The following is a 16,990-nucleotide window of genomic DNA, read 5'->3' on the forward strand; positions in this document are numbered from 1 at the left end:
TAATTACTTATTCCTAAGTATTAATTTTAAGCCGCTGTTCTCTTAAGCACTCTGTAGTTTCTATTTACTTATTGGTTAATATTAAATTTGAGCTGCTTCAAAAACGCACTCTGTGTGGTGTTTGTTGAATAAACACTCTTGGAATTAAATTTATGAACTGGCGTGTAGCCTCTTTATTCGTCAACACTCAAAAACCATTTCACTAAACACGGCATAGGCTCTCTTCTACCCCCGTGCTCTAACCTGTTACTCTTATATCTCATTTAGCACTACTGCCATCTAGAGGACAATAACAGTAATCACTACATCCCCTTTTCTTCAAACTCAAATATAAGCTGTAGTGCATTAACAACAGAGATAATATTAAATTGTATTATATTAATATTAAACAGGATTATTAAACTGTCACTAAACAGGCATTTAAAAACAAAACAAACAAAAAACAAAATAAAGCATTTGTTAACTGCTTTTTAAATGTAACTAGATATAATCATTTACAAATTAAGTCGATCAGGTTTCTTTATGATACGCGATGATCTTCTTAGCATTGGAGAGTCATTGGTTTCTGCAGACTGACCATTATCCAGGGGAATTGAAGATGAGGACGAACACAGTGTGCTTGATGGTGCTTGTTCTTCAGGTGAGATCAGAAGTTCTTCTCCTTTCTTGTCAGCCAGTGTTTTGTTTGTTTCTCGCATCTTCAGGAGACTTCTGCGATTTCTCCTTAGAATTTGTCCATTCTCTGTTTTGACAACATATGATCTTGGATTTACTTCCTCCAAAACAACAGCTTTCTTGTCCCAGTAATTTGCATCTTCCACTCTCACAATGTCATTCTTTGATAACACTTTCAGCATTTTTGTCTGTTTATCATAGTTTGTCTTCTGTCTCTTTTGAAGAGCTTTCTGTTTGAGCCTTACAGTTGCACTGCTCATCTTGTCTTGTTTCGTGTTAATTCTGAAGGGAAGTGTCGTTCTTATCTTGCGACTCATTAAGAGCTCTGCTGGAGATGCACCATGCTCAAGAGGTGTTGCCCGATAGCTCAGAAGAGCTAGATACGGATCTGACTTGGCTTCCAATGCTTTCTTGAGCAATTGCTTCACAATATGCACTCCTTTTTCTGCTTTCCCGTTAGACTGAGCATGATGAGGACTTGAAGTCACATGTTTGAAATCATAGTGAGCAGCAAAATCCTGAAATTCTCTTGAATGGTAGCATGGGCCATTGTCACTTACAACTACCAGCGGGATGCCATGTCTGGCAAAAATCGACTTCATATGCTGAATCACACATGCACTTGAGGAGTTAGACAGCAGGGCTATTTCTGGAAAACTAGAAAAGTAATCCACTACCAGCAAGTACTCTTTTCCATGGAAATGAAACAAATCGGTACCCACCTTCTGCCAGGGATACTGAGGTAGGTCTGTTTTGATCATAGGTTCTCTTGCTTGCCTGTTCTGATGTTTTAGACACACTTCACAGCTACTGACCATTTTCTCAATGTCCGAATTTATTCCAGGCCAATAGACTGAATCTCTGGATCTCCTTTTGCACTTCTCCATTCCAAGATGTCCTTCGTGTATCCTGGAAAGCATCTCTTCTCTCAGCACTTGTGGAACGACTATTCTATCTCGTCTCAGAAGAACACCATCTGCCAAACTGAGCTCAGATCTAACATTGTAGAATTGTGAACAAGAGCTGTTGACCCAGTCATTGTTCATATTGTCAATTACAACTTGGAGAACTGGATCTTTTGCTGTCTCCTCAGCTATTTGCTTGAGCTTCTGATCAGAGACTGGAAGAGATTCAACAACTAGATTCACATGCATCTTCACATCATCCTCCGTGGAACTCACATCTGAGAATTTGCATGTTAATGGTGCACGAGATAGAGCATCAGCTATGACTATGTATTTGCCTGGAATGTAGACTAATTCAAAGTCATACCGTTGGAGTCTCATCATTAGACGTTGAATGCGTGGAGACATCTCATTCAGATTTTTCTTTTTGATTGCTATTAAAGGCTTATGATCCGTTTCTGCTGTGAATGATGGTAAGCCATAGACATAGTCGTGAAATTTCTCAAATCCAAAAACGAGTCCAAGGCATTCCTTTTCGATCTGAGCATATCTGCACTCAGATTGCGTCATAGTCCTGGAGGCATAAGCTATGGGTTTCCAGCCTTCAGGATCTTCTTGGAGTAAGACTGCACCTAATCCATCCTTTGATGCATCTGTGGAGATTTTGATACTTTTAGAAGAATCAAAGTAGGTGAGAACTGGTTCCATTGTCAGTGTTGACTTGAGCATTCTCCATTCTTGCTCATGCTTACGTGTCCACTTGAACTCAGCTTTATGATTCAACAGTTCTCTGAGGCTCGCAGTTTTTGCGGAGAGATTTGGAATGAATTTACCAATGAAGTTTACCATTCCCATTATCCTCAGTACACCTGTTTTGTCCACTGGACTCGGCATATCCAGAATTGCCTGAATTTTGCTTTTGTCAGGTTCCACACCACGTCCAGACAACTTGTCACCTAAAAAAGTCATTTCAGTAACACCAAACAGACATTTAGCTCTGTTCAACTTGAGGCCGTGTTTCCGAATTCTTTGAAGTAGCTGAAAAAGTCTCTGATTGTGTTCCTGCACTGATGATCCCCAGACCACTATGTCATCGACATATGCACGTACTCCCTCCAGTCCTTCTATGACATGCTCCATGGCACGATGAAAGATTTCTGAGGCTGAGATTATGCCAAAGGGTAGACGTAAGAATGAATAACGTCCAAATGGTGTATTGAATGTACAGTATTTGGTACTGTCTTCATGAAGCTTTAATTGCCAGAAACCCTGTGAAGCATCCAACTTGCTGAAGTACTGTGCACCAGTCATTTCTCTTGTGATCTCCTCACGCTTTGGAATCTGGTAATGCTCCCTTTTTATGTTTGCATTCAGGTCTTGAGGATCCATGCATACTCTCAGATCACCGTTTTTCTTTTTAACACAAACCATTGAGTTTACCCAATCTGTAGGTTCCTCCACTTTCTTGATTACTCCTAGAGCTGTCATTCTGTCAAGTTCCTTTTTTAATTTCTCCTTCAATGGCGCAGAAACCCTTCTTGGAGCGTGAACTACAGGGTGAGCACCTTCTTTGAGCTGAATTTTGTAAATGAATGGTAGAGCTCCCAGTCCTTTGAAAACATCATCAAATTTGCAAACAATGTCATTTGCAGTGTCCTGTATTGTTGCTGTAACATCATGGCTATTGATGCAGTACACTCTTTTCACCAGTCCTAAATCCTCGCAGGCTTTGTCACCAAGGAGAGACTGATGATCATCTGGGACAACAACAAAGAGCAGGTGATGAGTTCTGTTCTTGACACATACTTTGAGTCTGCACACACCTTGTGTCTTTATGTCCTGTCCATTGTAGGTTTTGAGCGACACATTGTTTCTTTTTATTTGGGGCTTAATTTTCATTTCCTTTATGTCACTTGTGCTTATGAGATTGGCCTTCGCTCCTGTATCAAGTTTAAACGGCACAATTGTTCCATTGACCTGCAGCGACACGATCCATTTGTCCTTAGACACACAGTTCATATCAGAATCATTTCTTTCTTTTGTTTCACACTCTTGCTGTACTGTTTCTGCATCACTACTGATCATGCCCACAAAGAAAGTGTCTGACAATTCCATCTCTTCCACAACATGAACATTTGTTGACTGCTTTGCTTTTTTCTTTGAAAAACATTGCTTAGCAAAATGATTCATGCCTTTGCATTTTGCACATTGCTTTCCGAATGCTGGGCATTGTTTAGGTTGATGCTTTGAACCACATCTTTTACAGCTGAAGGAATCTGTGCTTGATTTCGAAGTGGGCTTTTGACTCCATCTTTTCGTTTTGTGAGTAACAGCGCCAACTACTGGACCGTCAACAACAGAGGTACTTTCCTTTTCACTGAAAGTTTTAGAATGCATCAAAGCAAGTTCGCTCGCATGGCAAATCTTGACAGCACCATCTAATGTTAACTCAGTTTCTCTGAGCAATCTTTCTCTTATTTTCTTGTCAAAAATTCCAAAGACAATTTGATCTCTGATCATTGATTCAGTCAAGATTCCGAAGTTGCATGTTTTTGCCTTTAGTTTCAAATCAGTCAAAAAATAGTCAAAACTTTCACCCTGTGACTGAGTACGTGAGCGAAACACATACCTCTCATATGTTTCATTTTTCTTTGGTGAGCAGTGCTCATCAAATTTCTTCATAACCTCATCATATTTCCTTCCGTCCGCAGCGTCCACGAACGTGAAAGTATTGTATACTTCAATTGCTTGAGGTCCAGCTACTGTCAGGAGCAACGCTATTTTCCGTGAATCTTGTTCACCATCAAGGCCAACTGCTTGCATGTAAAGTATGAATTGCTGCTTAAATGTCCGCCAGCTGCTATCTACATTCCCGGTGAGTTTCAAAAATCCCGGTTGTTTAACAGCATCCATCTCTGTTGTATCAAAAGACAGTATACTCCTGGTACCATGTGGTGTTTGTTGAATAAACACTCTTGGAATTAAATTTATGAACTGGCGTGTAGCCTCTTTATTCGTCAACACTCAAAAACCATTTCACTAAACACGGCATAGGCTCTCTTCTACCCCCGTGCTCTAACCTGTTACTCTTATATCTCATTTAGCACTACTGCCATCTAGAGGACAATAACAGTAATCACTACACACCCTAAGTGATAACATCAGTATGTTGTTTAATCATGCAAAGCCACATGTCCTATTCATCATGCTTATGTTTTGTCTGCTTGACAGGACCATACAAAGTTGTGTATCTTGTATTAGAGCAGTTAAAATTAGTAGGTGCTTTAAGTACAGTTCTCTCATACTGACCACTGGATGTTCAACATGGCATCTCATGGCAAAGAACTCTCTGAGGATTTGAGAATTAGAAATGTTGCTCTCCACAAAGATGGCCAAGGCTATTAGAGGTTCAGTAACACCCTGAAACCGAGTTACTCTACAGTGGTCAGAGTTACACTACAGTGGTCAGAGTTACACTACAGTGGTCTGAGTTACTCTACAGTGGTCAGAGTTACACTACAGTGGTCAGAGTTACACTACAGTGGTCAGAGTTACACTACAGTGGTCAGGGTCATACAGAGGTTTTTCAAGATGGGTTCCATTCGGAACAGGCCTCGCAAGGGTCGATTGAGCACACATTCTGTGCATCAGGTGTAGAACCTGGCTTCAAAGCCAGCATTGCTTTAAAGGTTGCTGAAGTAGAAGGTCAGCTTGTCAGTGTTCAGACCATACGCTGCACACTGCAACAAGTCGGTTTGCACAGGCGTCGTCCCAGAAGGAAGCCTCATCTGAATCTGGCTCACAAGAAAGCCCACAAACAGTTTACTGAAGACAACCTGTCCAAGAGCATGAACTACTGGAACCATGTCCTGTGGTCTGATGAGACGAAGATAAACATGTTTGGCTCAGATGGAGTCCAGCATGTGTGGAGATGCCCTGGTGAGGAGTACCAAGAAAATTGTGTCTTGCCTACAGTCATCATGGCGGTGGTAGCATCATGGTCTGGGGCTGCATGAGTGCTGCTGGTTCTGGGGAGCTGCAGTTCATTGAGGGAAACATGGATTCAGTTATGTACTGTACATTCTGAAGCAGAACATGATGCCTACTAGGCCGAACAGCAGTTTTCCAACATGATAATGATCACAAACACACCACCAAGATGACAACTGCCTTGCTGAGGAAGTGTGGCTGTATGTTGAGTTATTTTCAGAGGACAGTAAATCTATACTGCTATACAAGCTGCAAATTGACTACTCTAAAATATATCTAAATATATATAAAAAAAGTTAAGAAAAAAATAACACAATTAAAATATTTTAAAGCAGTTAACGCACTGGCCCCTCCTCCAGACCTATACATCATCTTATATTTCATATAGTTGACTGTTGATAAATATAATGCAGAAGAACAACTCCATAACTGCAGATTATTAATTCAAGATATTGGTGTGAAAAAAATCTATATATCGCATATCTCACAATATCACACGGCAGCAAGAGCTATATGACACGAGTGCTGATTTTGTCCTGATCTATCAAGAGCTTAAAAGTGATTTACAGTGAACAGTCACAGTTATTTATTGAAAAAACGGACCATTAAAAAGGCAGTATAAAAGTATGGAAGTAAGCTGTATGTAAAAATGCTTCTTTTGGCGGCAATTTTGGAATTTGTGTACAGACTGCACACAGGATCATCTGAGCTTTACAGCGGATGGAGACGGTGATCGCGTTCATTCCTCTCACAAATCAATTGTTTTGCCTTGGAAGGTTTGGTGAATTAATGCTTTTTGAAAAAATTGTGACTGTAGTTGTAAATAGTGTAATGGAAATAAAATTACTCCAAAATAATGCAGTAATAGCAAAATTATTATCAAATATATAATTTAATCATGATGATAAAATTCCAAACGCCTTTTGTGACTACATATTGACAGACAGAATTCATGTGTTCATCATGTTTTTTTTTTTTTTTTTTTTTGGAATGGTGACTTTGGTGTGAAAAATGACTGCTGCATGATAATAATTACTTCCCGAGGATGGCCGTGAGGTTTAAACTTGTATCTGTAATGAAGGAAGCTTGACTGAGCAATATGTTGAACATTATCAATATGTTGAGATCCTCAGCTTTACCATCCAAGCCAGTGGCTTACCTCAGTTCAACTTGATAGATGTTTCTTCAGATTAGTGTCACTAAATTCAGTTACAACCAAAAGTCCCAGGGGCTGTCAGGTGGGAAGCCAGCTGACAGCTTCAGAAGGACGTAAACAGAATTTCCTCAATAGGGAGTGAGATGAAACGTCATTGATGAATATTCGATAATCTCTGTTCACATCAACAGACCCTCTGGCTAATATACTGTAATCAACTTCTGTCTCTGCCAAAAGAAGCCAGTCTGTCTAGCTGAGCTCCTTGTTATTGTCCAGGCACAATTCAGTTAGAATTAAAGTGCAGCAGAGCTTTAGAAAGCGGTGCCTTGAGTTGTATTGTTCAAGAAACACAGTACATTAAATGAAAATATAAATGAAAAGGCACTTTACTTTGCTCTATCTACTTCTTTAGCCTACTTTTAAAACTTGGAATTGTGTACTGTTAAATTTGGATGTTCCTGATTTCTAAGTTGCTTTGGATAAAAGCATCTGCTAAATGACTAAATGTAAATGTCCGGTGGTTCCAGCCATTAGCCTTGCCCAAACACCAGACCGCTTATTACGCTTCGCTTTCCTTTCACACAGCTTGAGCTCTGTCAAATGCGCTTGGTGGGACTACAGTCACCAGTATCTGAATAACACCATCATTTTCTCAACCAGCAACTCTAAGGTCAGTCTGTTTTCACGGATGTTGTGGAGTATTGTTGAAACCTAACTTAGGTATCTTAACTGAGCTTAAAAAAAAGGGAAAAAAATGTTGTAAACAGTCATGTGCACATAAAATGGAGTCTGCTGTCTAAGTGCTAAGCCTTTACTGTAGGCTATGCACTTTAACACAGCTCCATGCTCCCTTACAGAAGACCTGCTCTGATCAAGACACTTATCGCAATAAATTTGAACCCAAATCTTGGCATGCCATGTCCGAATGCATGTGAAGGATCCTGAGGGGGCTTTTGGACACAATGATGTTCTGCTATAAGAGATTGTGAGTATTACATGTCATACATGATATCCAGCCTAATTATTTCAGATCAGATCAGATTCATATTTTATTGTCCTCAAAGAGGAAATTCATTTTCACAGACTGTACCCAAGCTGTAGTGCACACATCTCCCACCAGATACAAATATACACACATTAACACCAGAAGAATAATACACACGTCCTGCACCAAAAGCACATCAGCAGTCTTACAAGTATATTACCCAGGAGGTAGTAGCATCAACAAAATAACCTCAAAAATCACTCACTTCCTGGTTTCTGTGAGTTTAACATTCTAATGGCAGAGGGTACAAAACTTTTCCCAAAGCATGCTTTTTTATAAAGGTAAATGTTTATATCTATGGCCTGATGGAAAAAGAGTAAAACATAGATTAAGAGGATGGCTAGGTTTTTTTATTATAGTACTTGTCCTGTGAATGATGGCAGTATCAATAAGAACTGACAGATTAGGAGTAGAAAGACCAATTATTTTTGAGGAGGTATTAGTAATTTTAAAAAGCTTATTTCTGTTGCAAGAGAGCATAGTAAAATAGCAAGTGACACAATAAATAATAATGGATTCGATGATACTGCGATACAGAAGAAGCAAAAGATATGGTTTCACTGAAAACAACCTAAGTTTACGTATGACCGGAAGTCTTTGATTGAAGAATTTGATTGAATTTTTTGGTTTTGGTCTAACCCTCATAGTACAGTAAGCTAAAGGGGGTATTTTACACCAGCGGATATCGGTTCCTGGTCCACATTTTGTCTTCAGTTCATGATTTATATCATCATATCGTTAGGAGAAAGCTGTATTAAGTGAACTGAATGTGTCCGATAAGAGAGACATACAAAATGTGCAGAACACTGGGCCCCCAGGATTGGAAAACACTGCAAAATCTTTGGCTGGATTCTCCATATGCTGCCCATATTTTCCTGAATCTTATCAACAGTCTGAAATCTTTCCTTTTAAAAGTGATTTTAGTTTTGGGAAAAGCCAGAAGAAAAGCCATAGCACCAAGTCAGGGCTGTAGGGGGGCTGAGTCACCTGGGTGGTTTGATGTTTCACTAAAAAAAAACCTGCATTAGACGTGATGCATTGATGGCCGCATTGTCGGGATGAAGCTGCCAACTTTTTAAATTAAATTGCTGGATACTGTCCGGATGCAGCCTCAGCATGTCATTGAACAATTAGAAATGGCTTTTTCACAACCAATCAAATGATATTTCTATTAGGGATGGGATGATAAATCGTTGCAACGCGAATCAAGAAATGATGAGCTAAAAACTACATTAGAGCGCCATCTTTTGTTAAAATCTAAGCTCAGAATCGATTCCAAAGAGATATGTGATGCATTCAGAAGATCTGAGAATCGATCAACGAATTGATTTATCGTCCCATCCCTAATTTCTATTTTAATGTGGTTATAATACAACATAGACTATGCTCTGTTCTGTGACCTGAATTTAGTGCAGCTATGCTTTGATTAGGAGAATTAAAACTATAAAATCACAATAAAAGCAAACTGCTCACCTGAAATTCATGTCATTTAAAGCGGTCATATGATGCGATTTCATATTTACCTTTGTCTTTGAAGTGTTACAAGCTTTTTATGCATATATTGCAAAGATTAAAGTCTCAAACCCAAAGAGATGTTCTTTATAAAATTAAGACTCAGCCAAAGTACTTTGTTTGGCCTTCCAAATGAAATCAGTGGTTAAGTTATATTTACAACACTGTTCCGAAACAGTACAACGCAAATATTCGAGTGTGTGCAGCCCATTTTACGGAGGACTGTTTCCTGAACCTGGGAGAGCAGCTTACAATGCAGCTGTGAACACTATAAAGTGGGCCAATTCCAACTTTGCAAGGACAGTCTGGCGCGTCTGGCTCACAGCCTGTAAGTACATTTTCATATTTGAAGAATTTGCTACTGGCTATTCAAACATGAGTTTTGAGCAGTATAGAGTAGTGCTGCTTGTTTGTCGTTTCTACTTTTACAAATGCAGACATTGTGTTATTTTTAAAAAGACAGTATGATTCATTATATTCAGTAATTATGTCCTCACTGGATGCAACAAATGCCTCATTTAATGAAAATCTACGCTTTTTCAGAAAGGCAGGGCAAAGAGGAGAAACAATAATGTACAGTATGTGAAAAATAATGTTTTTTGAACCTCAAACTGCATAAACACATTGCATTGCACCAAATACACAAAATAATGTTCTTTTTAGCAACATCATATGACCCCTTTAACACAGCATACAATATGGCAGAAGCTATTAATTACACAAATATCAACAGATCCTCAAAGGTGCACAAAGGGAGCTATGGTTTGAATGTTGCAAGTCCATCTGATCAATGTGATTTTAATTATCCGTCTATAAAATAATAGTTTCTATATTTCCAATTTTCTTCAATTATACTTAAAAAAAAGCTGATATGCAATGGGAATAGTGAAAATAATGTGAATTTGTGTTGGTCACGTCAAAAACTAAATCAGGGGTTTTTACTCTCAATACTACCAGGCAATGGAAAAAAGGAAAGAAAAGGAAAGGACATGACGTGGTGACCCATACTCAAATTTGTGCTCTGCGTTTAACCCATCCATGTGCACACAGACACACACAGCAGTAGGCAGCCATTTTTGTTGCGGCCTTGCTCAAGGGTCTCACCTCAGTTGTGATATTGAGAGTGAAAGAGAGCACTATACATTTACTCCCCCCACCTACAATTACTGCCGGTTCCGAGGCTTGAACCCGTGACTTTTGGGTTACAAGTCAGACTCTCTAACCATTAGGCCAGGACTGCCCACATGGTGAGCAGAGTTAGTGTAATTACCCTCTGCCAGCAAGGTGGGCTATTTGCACTTAGCGTGAATAGACACTGTGATATAATATTTATACAGTAAATGCCTCAGATGCAGGATGTTTTCACTCGCTAGCACAAGCAGACCACAATGTTTGTTACCATGGCAACTGCTTGCATTTCCGCACTTCAAACATCTCATGTGTCTCGAAAAGCATCTATACACACCATGTAGAATGAAAAAAGCCTGAACACAGACTCATATACAGCCTTACAATATTACTGCATCCTGATGAACCTGTCAGTACCTAACTTACATACGTAGGCTACTCTTTGACAATAAATGAAATTTGAACATTTGAAACCTGTTTTACAGATTAAACATTGGAAAAGTAGTGTTTGAATAGCACTAGCAGCACACTTGCCAAAGCCTGTCCGCCATTTTCAGATGCTGTACCCATCATCACCTTGCTACTTCCCACATTCATGCACTTAAAAAAGTAAATGAAAAAGAGTGAGCGAATTTGGGCACTGAGTGTGCTGGACAGCGTGCCACTTTGCATACTTTATGCTTGCTGTTTATTAATAAAACAAAAAGGCTGGCAGTGTGGTTGTGCTTGCAAGTGCTTATCTGGAAAGCTCCATAAGTAACGAAATGATCTGTATTGAAATCTGTCGTGGAAAATAGCTGCAATTAATTAGTTTATTAATAAATTAAAGGGGAACTTACACCTGTGTGATTCAGCAGTGGATGCCATCTTCTAGCAAGACACAGGAAATAATTAGCCACAAGCCACACCACTGCATTCTAGGCATTCTCTTGTGTACATCGGTTGTGCACTCTGCATTGTGGTGCATTATGGGACTGAATGAGTGCACTCTTAAAAATAAAGGTTCTTTATTGTCATCTATGGTTCTATGAAGAACCTAGAACATCACATTGCAGAAAAAGATTCTTTATAGTCAAAAAGGGTTATTTAGATTTAAAATGTTCTTCAAAATGGTTCTTTTAAGAGCTGTTCACTGAAAGATTCTTTGGGGAGGCATAATGGTTTTTCTATGGTATCACTGCGAAAACACCCTCTCGGAACCTTTATTTTTAAGAGTGTGCACTCAGTAGTGTCAGCTATGGTTTCAGAAACCACTACAAAATGTCTGTCCCTTCAAAGAGTGCACTATGGATACGGTAGCGAATTTGACAACCAGTGTACGTTTTACAGCGCTCACTGGATCTCCATCAAATTTGGCTCAGACCATTCTGGCTATAATATTTCTAAAATATCAGCTATCTCTGCAACCCACTGGTGTATTGATATGAAACTTCATGTGCCACTGTAAGCATTCCTGACATTACTATATTAATTTGGTGAAAGCATTTATCAAATGTTAAAAGCAACTGTATTACATTAGAAATAAATAGTTTATAATAATAAAATATAAAATGCAATGAATATCCTGCAAGAATAACTCTAATAATTGCAATACAATGCAAGTACAGTTTACAAAAGGTTACATTCTTGCATAAATGAAAGCGTTTGAAATAGTTTCATGGGCCATCATTGAAGCCGGAGCGACTAGAATGAATCAAGCAGGCGCGGTGTTTGTGCGTGTTTTTTTTTAAGGGATCGCTCGAGTGCAAAGGCAAATAAACACTACTCCACGCCATTCTCGACGGAATAAAAACACAGATGCGCTGTGCAGTGTGAGAGATGGCTGTATCTGAAAACACAAATATCCCATCCTATTCTTAGCATCTTACGCCAGAGATCAGATATAGACTCGGATGTAAATATGAGTCACTCCGACGAGCCGCTGATGAACGGATGAATGAGCTGCTGTGCGTGTATTGCAGTGCTATCAATTCTTCATGTAAAAGCACTTACAGTTGTAGCTACTCTTACCCTCCATCACATACCGACAGCCATTTGCAGAAAGGAAGCAATATTCGCCGTCCGTAATATCTTAATGGAGATTCTTAGAGAAATAGACTCATTAACAGATAGCCTACACTTCAGCAGCCAAAAACAACGAAAGAAATCTTAAGAAATTAAATCATGTGTTTGAACTCATTTAAGTACAAAAGTGATGATAGATGGATGCGTAATTATGGATGCTATATATTTAGCAGACTTCTATAGAATGCGTGCTGGTTACTGATTATTTCACGAGCAAGCAGCATCAAATACGACGCTGTGTTTGTAATTCTTGGTGGAGAAAATATTCAAACGCGTGACAGTAAATGCATGTGAGCACAATTCTCATTCACACGATCGTATACGATTCTCTCTCTCTCTCGCTCGCTCGCTCTCTCAGCATCCTTTTGGTTTCTCAGTTTGTCATCTTGAGGCTCAGGTGTGTCGATCTCTCTGATCTGACGACGTCAGCACAACAGAAACCCTGTCTTTAATACCCCACCGCAGTGCACGGCACACTTATGTTCGTGAACAGAGATCGTAGCCTAGAAACAAGCACCACAGCATCACACCGCGATGCTGAGCATCCTCCGTTCCGCTCACAATCAATCACGCGGCTGCTCGCTGTCATATCGTAAATCTCATTAAAGGAGGAAAACAAATGCAAACATTCAGCCGAGATGGCTTTTTAGCGTATGTTGTAAAATAATCTGTCAGAAAAACGACCCTAGGTCTTACCTATTCATCCCCGCCCTGGGTTCGAGGGATGCTCCAGCCCCGGCCGCTGCGCCATTTACGGGCTTCATGAGCTGTCCAGAGCTCGGCGGTGCTGAAACCGACATCCCCACCATAGTGGCCCCTTCACCGCCCTCCAGGCTCGCCTCGTTACCCATGGTTGGATCTAGCGGGCAGGCCGATTATTTGTGATACTTCTGATAAAGTCAGTGAATGCAATTATATAAAGATCCGCTCAGCGCCGATCTTCCTCCGCCATCATCACTCTCTCTCCTGCGCATTCAGTGCGCTCGAGCTCGGGTGGGAGGGGACACAGATTCAGCAACTACAGGACGCGCACATACACGCCTCTAATGTATCCAACCCATATATTTATTTATATATGCGCAACATTTACTTCCAGCTCTCGCTTGTGGTGACGTGAGATAACTACTATAACGAGGGATTCGCGCTCATGTTGTGTTTTTTGTGTCATACACAGTCACGTTGGTCGTGTTCTGTTTGAAAACTAGAGCAGAAAATCTCACATCTCCTATTAAGCTTCACATGGGGTGTATTACCGCTGGCAATACAGGCAGAAACCTTTTAGTGTTCCTTCTTCAGCACAGTCACTGTGGTTTGCTTATGAACTCTTGAGAAGAAACAGTAATGGCTCACAGGAGGATTTTTTTTTTTTTTTTTTTTTTTTCTGTATGAAGCATCAGCTTTCAAACCCTGCACGTCAGTTACCATGTGAAGAGTGGGAACCGACTGAATCCCAGGATGCTTTCAGCACCATGATGGTGTTGACTGGCACAGCACTTAGGTCTAGCCGAGCGCGGTAACTCATTTTGTTCACCATGCATATCACAAACGCAATTTGGAGTGTAAGTGCAGCACATAGAACGCTTGCAAATTATAGTTGATATAATATAATACAACATAGAGGTTGAGATTTAAAAGAATTGCTTTACAGTGGCTTCACAGATCATCAGTGGTTACCCTTAATTGACCACAAAAGGACATCCCATAAATTTAAATTAATTACAATTCAAATGTAATTATACATTTAAAATGTTATACATCAGGTAAGCCTCGAAAAGGTTTGTTTGTGCATTTAGTAAGAGATTTAGCTCAGGAATATTATTGGCTTATTTGAATGTTTTATGTAATTCTTGCTGGATGAAGGACCATCATCTTCAACTCAACCTTGCCGAGACAGAACTGCTTGTGGTTCCATCAAACCCATAGTTTCATCATAATTTCACCATCCAGTTAGGTGCATCAACCATAACTCCTTCAATAACAGCCAGAAACCTTAGAGTTGTGATTGATGATCAGCTGACTTTCTCAGACCACATTGCTAAAACTGCAGATTAGCTTTATTCAACATCAGGAAGATCAGGCCCTTTCTTTTGGAACATGCTTCACAACTCCTTGTTCAAGCTCTGTCAGGGTGGACTATTGCAATGCTCTCTTGGCAGGTCTTCCAGCCAGTTATATCAAACCTTTACAATGAATCCAGAATGCAGCTGCGAGATTAATTTTTAATGAGCCAAAAAGAACGCACATCACACCTCTCTTCATCAATTTGCACTGGCTACCAATAGCTGCTCGCATAAAATTCAAGGCATTAATGTTTGCCTTTTTGTTTGCCAAAACCACCACTGGCTCTGCACCCCTTTACCTAAATTCATTACTTCAGACTTATGTGCCCTCTAGAGGCTTGTGTTCTGCAAGTGAACGGCGCATTATTGTGCCATCCCAAAGAGGCACAAAATCACTTTCACATGAAAAAAACCTTGCTATGTGTACTGCATTATAGACTAAATGAGACTTGTCATAGCACTTGCATGTTATTGCTCTTTTGTTGATTTTGATTGCTTCCATTGTCCTCTTTTGTAAATCGCTTTGGATTAAAGCATATGCTAAATGTAAATGTGTATGTATATACAGTCTTGGCCAAAAGTTTTGAGAATTGCATAAATATTGGAAATTGGAAAAGTTGCTGCTTAAATTTTTATAATAGCAATTTGCATATACTCCAGAATGTTATGAAGAGTGATCAGATGAATTGCATAGTCCTTCTTTGCCATGAAAATGAACTTAATCCCGAAAAAAACTTTCCACTGCATTTCATTGCTGTCATTAAAGGACCTGCTGAGATCATTTCAGTAATCGTCTTGTTAACTCAGGTGAGAATTTTGACGAGCACAAGGCTGGAGATCATTATGTCAGGCTGATTGGGTTAGAATGGCAGACTTGACAAAAGGAGGGTTAAAAGGAGGGTGATGCTTGAAATCATTGTTCTTCCACTGTTAACCATGGTGACCTGCAAAGAAACGTGTGCAGCCATCATTGCGTTGCATAAAAATGGCTTCACAGGCAAGGATATTGTGGCTACTAAGATTGCACCTAAATCAACAATTTATAGGATCATCAAGAACTTCAAGGAAAGAGGTTCAATTCTTGTTAAGAAGGCTTCAGGGCGTCGAAGAAAGTCCAGCAAGCTCCAGGATGGTCCCCTAAAGATGATTCAGCTGCGGGATCGGAGTGCCACCAGTGCAGAGCTTGCTCAGGAATGGCAGCAGGCAGGTGTGAGCGCATCTGAACACACAGTGAGGCCAAGACTTTTGGAAGATGGCCTGGTGTCAAGAAGGGCAGCAAAGAAGCCACTTCTCTCCAAAAACAACATCAGGGACAGATTGATCTTTTGCAAAAAGTATGGCGAATGGACTGCTGAGGACTGGGGCAAAGTCATATTCTCCGATGAAGCATCTTTCCGATTGTTTGGGGCATCTGGAAAAAGGCTTGTCCGGAGAAGAAAAGGTGAGCGCTACCATCAGTCCTGTGTCATGCCAACAGTAAAGCATCCTGAGACCATTCATGTGTGGGGTTGCTTCTCATCCAAGGGAGTGGGCTCACTCACAATTTTGCCCAAAAACACAGCCATGAATAAAGAATGGCACCAAAACACCCTCCAACAGCAACTTCTTCCAACAATCCAACAACAGTTTGGTGAAGAACAATGCATTTTCCAGCACGATGGAGCACCGTGCCATAAGGCAAAAGTGATAACTAAGTGGCTCGTTATATAAGCATTTTACAGCAGCTAAAAATCAAACGTCACCAGACCACTACAATGCTGCATGCCTCCTCTATTTAAAGCCCACCAGCCACCCTTGCATCCTATTACCTTTTGGCATCACACACAAGCGTAATTTTCAATAAAACATATGACAAACTATAAATCTGCACTGGCTATATAAAATATGCTTATAATGGTAAGATATGAATCACTGACATTTCTAGGTCAACATTGCTCACAGAATTGGGTCACAGTTAAGGAAAAATGCTTTCCTCTTTAATGCAGGAGTTCTTTCAGACATCAGTCTACTCTAGCCATCCAGCATATATAACAGACACATAAGGTGGTTATTTGCAGATTTCCTTTAACTGGATGTTTTCATCTCAGTGTCAAGCTCAACTTCATGCACTCAAATACTCAACCTAAAAATCCATTTATCACTATCACAAGAACCCAGTTTGGGAATCCCTGGTGTGATGCACTTCACAATGTTGATAACAACAACTGTAATACTTTGTAATGGAATGTTTTCACTATACATGTGAAAAATTGACTATAACATCTTATCACCTTCATATATACCCAGTTAGTAATGGCACTATTTGATGCTATACAATTCTGGATTTTTAATTCATTAATTTTCAGGAATCATTCACCGTTTTATTTTCTTACCTGATTTGTTTCATTATATGAGCTCTTGTATTCTGGTTTTAAATTCAGTTTTCTTAGTAAGAAAGACCTTAATATTCAATACA

General features: G+C 39.8%; 1 protein-coding gene across 1 annotated transcript in view; it reads right to left on the reverse strand.

Moving 5' to 3' along the window:
- The window catches only part of bsna (bassoon presynaptic cytomatrix protein a), a 91,843-nt gene extending 78,517 nt beyond the window's left edge, over positions 1 to 13,326 (reverse strand). Inside the window, exon 1 of the mRNA XM_073818898.1 lies at positions 13,172 to 13,326. Coding sequence (XP_073674999.1) covers positions 13,172 to 13,326 — 155 coding nt within the window. The remainder of the gene's footprint in view (positions 1 to 13,171) is intronic.
- Between the last annotated feature and the right edge of the window lie 3,664 nt (positions 13,327 to 16,990).

This window comes from Garra rufa, chromosome 15, assembly GCF_049309525.1.
Source record: "Garra rufa chromosome 15, GarRuf1.0, whole genome shotgun sequence".
In the NCBI taxonomy this organism is placed as follows: Eukaryota; Metazoa; Chordata; class Actinopteri; order Cypriniformes; family Cyprinidae; genus Garra; species Garra rufa.